The sequence below is a fragment of the Styela clava genome, chromosome 5 (genome assembly GCF_964204865.1).
Source record: "Styela clava chromosome 5, kaStyClav1.hap1.2, whole genome shotgun sequence".
Lineage (NCBI taxonomy): Eukaryota > Metazoa > Chordata > Ascidiacea > Stolidobranchia > Styelidae > Styela > Styela clava.
Window position 1 is genome coordinate 12,369,747 of NC_135254.1, and position 7,585 is coordinate 12,377,331.

At 35.3% G+C, this 7,585-nt stretch overlaps 1 protein-coding gene and 1 long non-coding RNA gene across 3 annotated transcripts in view; one reads left to right on the top strand and one right to left on the bottom strand.

Annotated features, from left to right (window-relative positions):
* LOC144422777 (uncharacterized) overlaps positions 1-7,585 on the bottom strand; it is a 124,100-nt gene that overhangs the window by 1,694 nt on the left and 114,821 nt on the right. The gene's annotated exons all lie outside the window — the stretch shown is intronic.
* On the top strand, positions 444-4,146 carry LOC120344230 (protein SLC31A2-like). Its single transcript, XM_039413350.2, has 4 exons — positions 444-693; positions 1,296-1,386; positions 1,670-1,844; positions 2,161-4,146. The coding sequence occupies exons 1-4, from the start codon at positions 688-690 to the stop codon at positions 2,489-2,491; spliced, it is 603 nt and encodes a 200-aa protein (XP_039269284.1). The 5' UTR covers positions 444-687; the 3' UTR covers positions 2,492-4,146.

Genomic DNA, 7,585 nt, shown 5'->3' on the forward strand with positions numbered 1-7,585 from the left:
GGATATACAAGTGTTTAATATCTTACCTATACTTTTCAACACCTCCTTAGAATAACTGAACTAATATTACCGGTAACTGAAAAAAACTATGGAAAGGCTAATCAACGCAAAAGCGAGCAGTTGTAGTACATCTGATATTCATCCGACCACTGGGGATCCACCTACAGCTGACTAACTTGACTGTTACGTCGTGCAGAAGTCTGCGTTCATTGGCCCATGATACCGGAAAAGCAGAGAAAATAGGACAGATGGTAACACATATTTATTGTAGTAAAAGCGTCTTTTCTGTAAAACGTGCAACTTTTGGAAGTGGGAACAAGGCAATATTTGTTACTAAATTTCTAAGGAACATTTTAAAATCATTTTCAGGTAGTTACCTGATGTGCGCTACGAAACTGAAAGATAAATGGCCTCGGCTCGCGGCCTAAAGCAATCACGTTCAATTGATGCTTGGTGGTGCATGAGTCGAACTAACGTTTAGTGCTAACTCCGCTGTACGGAATCGTTGCCAACGAATCGAATCCGTACAAGCTTTGATAGTTCGGAAATGAGTTGATAAGTAGTGACGCTGAGTTAGCTGTACCGGTATTCTGCCTGAAATCTTCCAAGATTTTTTAATACTGGTACTCATAGCCAGACAGAAGTGAAGTGTGGATTGACTGGGAGTCCCACATTTTCTGATTTATCATGCAGGTAATAGCAGAATAGAGTATAACATGTATATCAGTAACCGTACCGGTATCTACTTTTTCACAAATTTTCTCTTTCGTACCGGTACCGGTATTTCTTAAAATTTTTGGATTTGAGACTGTCTAGTACCGGTATGGACTGTCTACCGATATCGTACCGATAACTGGATAATGTTAGAGTTCAGTACGGTGCTTCTTATGAAACACAATACCGGTATTCCAGAACCGGTACACTCTGACACTGATATTCGCATACAGACATAGCGGTAGGCTACGGTACCTGTACTGGTACCATACGGTACTACCGTATCGAATTGGAGGTAGGTACCATTAGGCCTACCAGCCTACTGTGATACGAGTGACAAAATAATATGCCTACCATTAGTACTGGTATGGGACTTCACATGTAGACATGGGCTATATATATTTTTTCCATTGCTTCCAAAATTAAATTATCTCGAGGCCTAAACCGGGTCATGCTTCAACAAAATCTGAAAATGGAGCACAATTTGTTAAAGATAATAATTTGGGTTTGAGTATCACATGTTTCTCCAACAATCACATATTCGACCATGCAAATCATATTTTTGTTTGTTATATATACAGGAATATTTCTCATTCAACAATTTGCCTTTTACATTTGTATTTGAGCCATGGTACATTGGAACATCATTGGCACTTGGCTTCACTTGTTTATGTAAGTCTTAGCCTTTCATCACAAGTTTTTAAAAGAATAATTGTGAAAACAAACAAACAACTTAGTGGTTACTTTCATTCTTCTTTTTCAATTTGATACTATGAATTGTAGAATTTTTTTTGCTGTAATTATTTGGATTTTTGCCCACTGTTTTTTTTTCTATTTTTGTTGCTTTCGCATCTATTTATAATCACATCATTTGACATCATAGCCTACCTTTTCATTATTATGTTGCCTAAACGTTTTACTCTAATTGTAATATTTTTTATCTACATAATTTCAGCTATTGGTGCAGTTGCTCTTTTGTTTGAAGGAATAAGAGTGTTTCGTGTATGGGTAAAAACATATTTTCATGTATCACCGCTTATTCCTATCTTATCACCACAACTTGCTATCTCTGGTATTACACAGTCTGATGCTGCAATTCCTGTTAACCAATCCTATATTAGAAGTAATAGGTAAGAACGTATTTCATCATTTGTAACTTTGATTGAAAATGCAAATCTTTTCAGCCAGAGATGTGGAAAACCTCGTTTAAATTTATACAAGAAACTGCGATAATCAAATGTTGAAAAATGTTTAATAAATCATCAAAATATACTATATCTGATAAAATCGAATAAATTTAAGTCTAAGATGCCCAAAATATGAATTTGAGTAGTGATTCGCACTTATCGATCAAAAAGTGGAATTGATTAGGAAGAAAATCATATGACCATTTTGATGTTAAAACTAAACAAAAGTAATTTTTTGCACTATTTCTTCAATTTCCAGGATCTATAATCATGTGATTCAGACTTTCATTCATGGAACACGGTTAGCGCTTGGATATTATCTGATGTTGGCAATCATGACTTTTAATTCTTATATTGCGATAGCCATCATCGGTGGAGCTTGTCTCGGTTATTTCTTGTTTTGTCATGAACTAACAAAATGGCATGAACCAGATGTACCGGTATGTCAATCTCGGGTTAATGGATCAGTGGCAACTACTTCTAGTACAGTGAATTCAACTCCACCCTGTGAAGAGTCCCACCCCATGCTTCGGACATGTTCAAAAGCAAGTACTTCTCTTAATAGTGATATCGCTATTGAAAGAACGTAGTGATTTTAATGAACTCTTTTCTTCAATATAATGCTTATAAAAATATTTATCTCAGAATTCCAGAATTATACAGTTTAACTTAATACTTTTTTATTTTCAAAATACAGTTCCAGCTGATGGCAGCATTTGCATGATGAAATATCAGCTGTATGGTGTTTTTCTTCGTTATTGTTTCATACAATATTTATTGCAACAAACTGCCTAACACTTACAGTCAAATAATTTTTTTTTATAAACAAGCGAGCCCCTGTTTCAACATTTGATGTAAACATTGGGGATTTAAAACTGATTCCACACAGAAAAAATAAATAATGCCATGGCCGATTATTAATAAATCAGAATGTGGCCTCTACGCCAAAGCATGAATTAGCAAAATGGAATTCATGTACATTTCAGACAAGTATAAATATTATGCAGTACTGCACTCTTTTATATCTTCCCGCACGACTTGTTATATCAATCTAAGCATATTTCAAATTATGCTTACTACAATAACGGAAAAAACTTTTTCCTATTGTCTTTTCATTAAAGATTTCCAAGTATATAAGATGCGGTTTGGGGGGCTTTATGTAATTTTACACATATCGTAATTGGAAGTATTGGAAAAGTGACTGATTGTGATACCAACTTCCAGGTTTCGGGGCTCGCTATGCAGTTTGGCCAAATTCTTTTGGAAACGGGCAACCTGTTGCACTAAAACGAATACTACCTATTATTATTAATAATCTAATGATTGTGGTATTTTCGATATACAGTTCCAATTAATTTAGACATCCGCCATGCTGTAGTTACATACTAATATTGTACATACATAATTAATTGTTCCACCTGTCAGGAAAATATTAATGCTTTCATATTGGATGGTTCTGAAAACTGTGGCTTCGGTATATACCAGGCTGTGATGACGACATCCAAAAATCAATTTTCAAACTTTTTAAAATCCGTCTTATAATCTTTGGGCCGCAAGATTTCATCCCAATGGGAGATTGCTGTGAAAAATTATCGCAATCCCATCATGAGTTAGATTTAATCCGAATGTTTTGTGCTTCTATAGCAACTAATAGACTTAATTATTGCTATAGTTACCTAAGTCAATTGAAGCGTTGAGTATTAAGTAATCAAATGTGGCCCTCTATACATTTCCACTGTCGGTATGAATACTGTTTACTTATCAAGTTCATAATAAGAATATTATTATTTATATAGCTATAATCTATTTTACTCCGTTTTCAAATTTGTTTCACTCAAAAATATTAACTAACAACAATTGCGCACAACCTAATATCAGAAGCAATGTGAAGAGTGTTACAATGTGCTCAAAGCATTTTTGATTGGTTGTCATGATTCTTTTTAATTTGTGGTCTATACTCTACAAAGGGGATAATTGACGCGCAGAAAGCACATCACGATATGTGTTTTGTGTTGCTGAGATCATTTGACATTTGCGATAAGCAGGAATGGATTGCATGTACGGATTGGCTTTTGCTTTTGATTCCTTATACAAAATACGGTTTTAGACTGAACATGTTTTTGTAGTTATTATTCTGAATGGCAATCATGAGACTTTTTTCTTACATGCTGTTGTATAAACTTCACAATATTAATGTATATGTGCGTTTCCGATGTTTGTTCTAATAAACGGTTGGTCTACAGTTCTTTAAAACTTGATCCGCCCCCGTGAGGGCGAAAGAGATGAAATGGGGGTCGAAAAATCCGAAGGGGCGATCGCGCTTTTTCAAAATGTCAAGTTTGATTATAATCGCCGAATGTTTTTTTTTCAGGTGACGTGTGTATTCGGGCCGTGAACATCGGTTTTTTCGTAAGTGTGAAAAACTCGTTGTCACCGTACTTATTATGCGGTCATCTGAAACGAAACGCTGAATACAACTTAGGTATTGAATACGAAGATCCAATTTCCACAGAAAATGAAGGAAGTGAATATGGTCCCATTACCAGGATTCCAGAAATGCGAATCAATTATAATAGGGCGGTATGTATTTTTATTTCAGAGCAATATAACTTTATTGCAAGAAGGCGCAATGGCGAGTTACGGTAAAAATAATCATAATAATATGACAATCCCTTGGTAATACTCGTACCGGCCATGGACTGATTATCATCATCGCTGGAAAAGCGACAATTTTAACGGATGGCATAATCGCGACGGTACAAAAAAGTATGAAAATCACTGGTCTAATTGAACCACAAAATCTCATTGTTCTGGTAGCAGGCTCACTGTGCTATTGTACTAAAATTTCATTCATCCAATATCGATTGAATATGATATGTAGTGGATGCAGATGACCACAGCCCCTTCTTCCTATATATACCACATATCGCCCATACAGAAATAAACCTCTTTTACTCAACTTGGAATAAAAACGATTCCGAATACTGTATAGCTTATGTAAAGCAGTGCAATCAAAAAACAAAATTATATTTCTTACGACAACATAACATTTTTATATCACAACACTCACACTAATTCATTATTTAAATAGAAAATATCTTTTTTTTTGTTATTTCACAGTTCCCCCAGTCTGTTAAATATATTTATCGAGTGCACAAATTTGTGAGTGCATCTTTTCTCATGTATTCTGTACGCAGTGCTGCTGAAAAACTTTCCTCATATAGCAGTCCTTGTTAAATGTAGATGGTTGAATTTAAATCTGATAATCTTTTGTATATATATATATATATGAATTGCAAGCTATTATGCGGTTTTAACACTGTAAGACAGAGAGCAACCTTGAAACAGCCGATCAAAAAATAGATGGTGCATGCAGTCTTAGATGGTGCATGCAGTCTTGAGTTTGGGTCAGTTGAGATATATTGGTGCAAGTATATGCTTCGTACGACGCAGTATAAATCAGATTCGAAAATGGCAAATTCAGTGATTTGGTTCACGTTATCACAGGAGCATGACGTTGTTGTACTCGGGAAATTTTACCAGTACGGAAAAAGAGATTTTTTCCACTCTGTAAAACTCACTACTATCATCGCAAGGTTCGCAAATAAACTCATTGTCAAAGCAGTGGGCATAATGGTCCCTCCCATCGTCGCTCCTACGACTGAAGCTGCAGTATCACTTGCGCAGCAAACCAGAGATGTGTAGAACGCTCTTTTCAACACTGGTGTCAAGTTATCAGCAGCGCGGCCGACAACAACCTGATGTTGCCTCAATGGGTGTATGAAAAGACCTAAAATCAGTAATTGCAATATTGTTGAAGATACGCCAATGACAATCCAAGGAGTTTTGGTGGGTATTGTAGAAGACACAACCACACAACCATCTTCAGTCACTCTACTCTGAAATGTAGCTATAGAAATCACGGCGTTGGAAGTTGGTAACAACACGCTCAAGACCACTACGATCACACTTATGGTACGAGTAATAGGATTTGTTAAATGAGACATTGAGGGATTACTGTAGATAACGCGATGTCTCAACCACATTGCCAAGTAACTTAGAATAAAAGTGACACTAAAAGATCCAATCCGGTATTGTTTATAAACTTGACAATACTCGGGAAAGTAAAGATCGACTAAAGGTCGGACCAGCCAGCAATCTAGAATCGAAACGTTCGAGATAGTAACTAGTAAGAGTCGAACTATTTTCATCCATGCACCTAATCGTTCTCCTACACTTTTAGATCCATGCAATCCAATCCCAGTAGAGCACATTTCAATGATTAACATAACCATGATGTATGTTGCTGCTATAAAAAATATAGCAGGAATTATAATCGTGATCACCCAAACTTTTACGCCTTTTCCATATAAAATCAAATAATATGTGTCGCCATAGGAAGTTGAGTTAGTCAAGTTCATTTTTCTCCAACACGACTCGCTGATGTTCGCAGTGCTGTTTTATAACAAGGATATGAATTGATGAACGAATTGTTTTTGTACAACAGACTTTTTCGTCATAGCTTTGTTTTATTACACCCTATAGAAATATGATTTCTTTTTATTCATCAATACTTGAAATGATTATTTTCTACAATTAATACAATATATTACAGTGTATGAGGGACTTGTAATAACTACTTCATCAAAGGTAATAGTTATGCATTCAGAATAGTTGGATCAATACCCAACGACATCCGAGAACAATTAAATCAATGTTTGGATTTCTTTGGTTTTCCAACTGCATTGATTAGTGTAATGTTACGGAAGAAAACAATAACCCACGGCTAATTGGGGGTAAATCTGCAACTATAGAGCAGTAGTTGCCAAATTTTGACCTGTTTTCCGCTCTATCATTTTGTAATCCATAGCATTGTAAAAGAAATCGCAAAATGTATGGAAATGTGTTCCTGCGCATCCTAATGAAGACGATACGGATGATGCTAGTAATTTCTCCGAAAAAATCAAGGTTTAATTAAGTTCACTTTAGAATTTAGATGATCCAATATACTTCAACTAGTGTGTAAATAATAGAGCGAAAATAATTTGTACTGTACACAAAAACGAATTGTTCTGATATTTTTCATCATAATTTCAAGTGCTTAGTTTCTCTTCCTGATATTTTTGGAATGATACGAAAAGTGAATGACAAACAGGTTTTATAATATGTGAGCCACTTCGGGCGGCGCTGAAATTTTAATTGGCTGCATCGTAAGTTCTCCTATCAACCAACCGGCAGATTCACTTTTCCCATACAAATAGTCACTTTACCGCTTTTGTTTTCTTTTCTCACATCAATTTCAATGAATAAACGAAACGGCTCTTTGAACACGCTGAATTTTATGCGATGATACTATATTCAGATAGGAAGATAAGGACAAATCGTTGGAGTAATTTTGTCAGAATTTGGTATTCTGTAGCTTTCATATATTCCACGATATATATACAGTATATATACAAGATATGAAAAATTGATATTATCAAATGTTATTTTAGATCGAGGTACAAACGTGCAGACATAAGAACGTACATACTAACTTAAATAATTCACATGCGTGCAAATCTGCCCTAACTTTGTTCAAAAAAACCTCATGGGTCAGTTTGTAAGTTAGTCACTAGCGTTATTTGATATACAGTGCCTTTATTCCGAAATTGTTTGACTTTATTATTGTACCCTGTGTACCC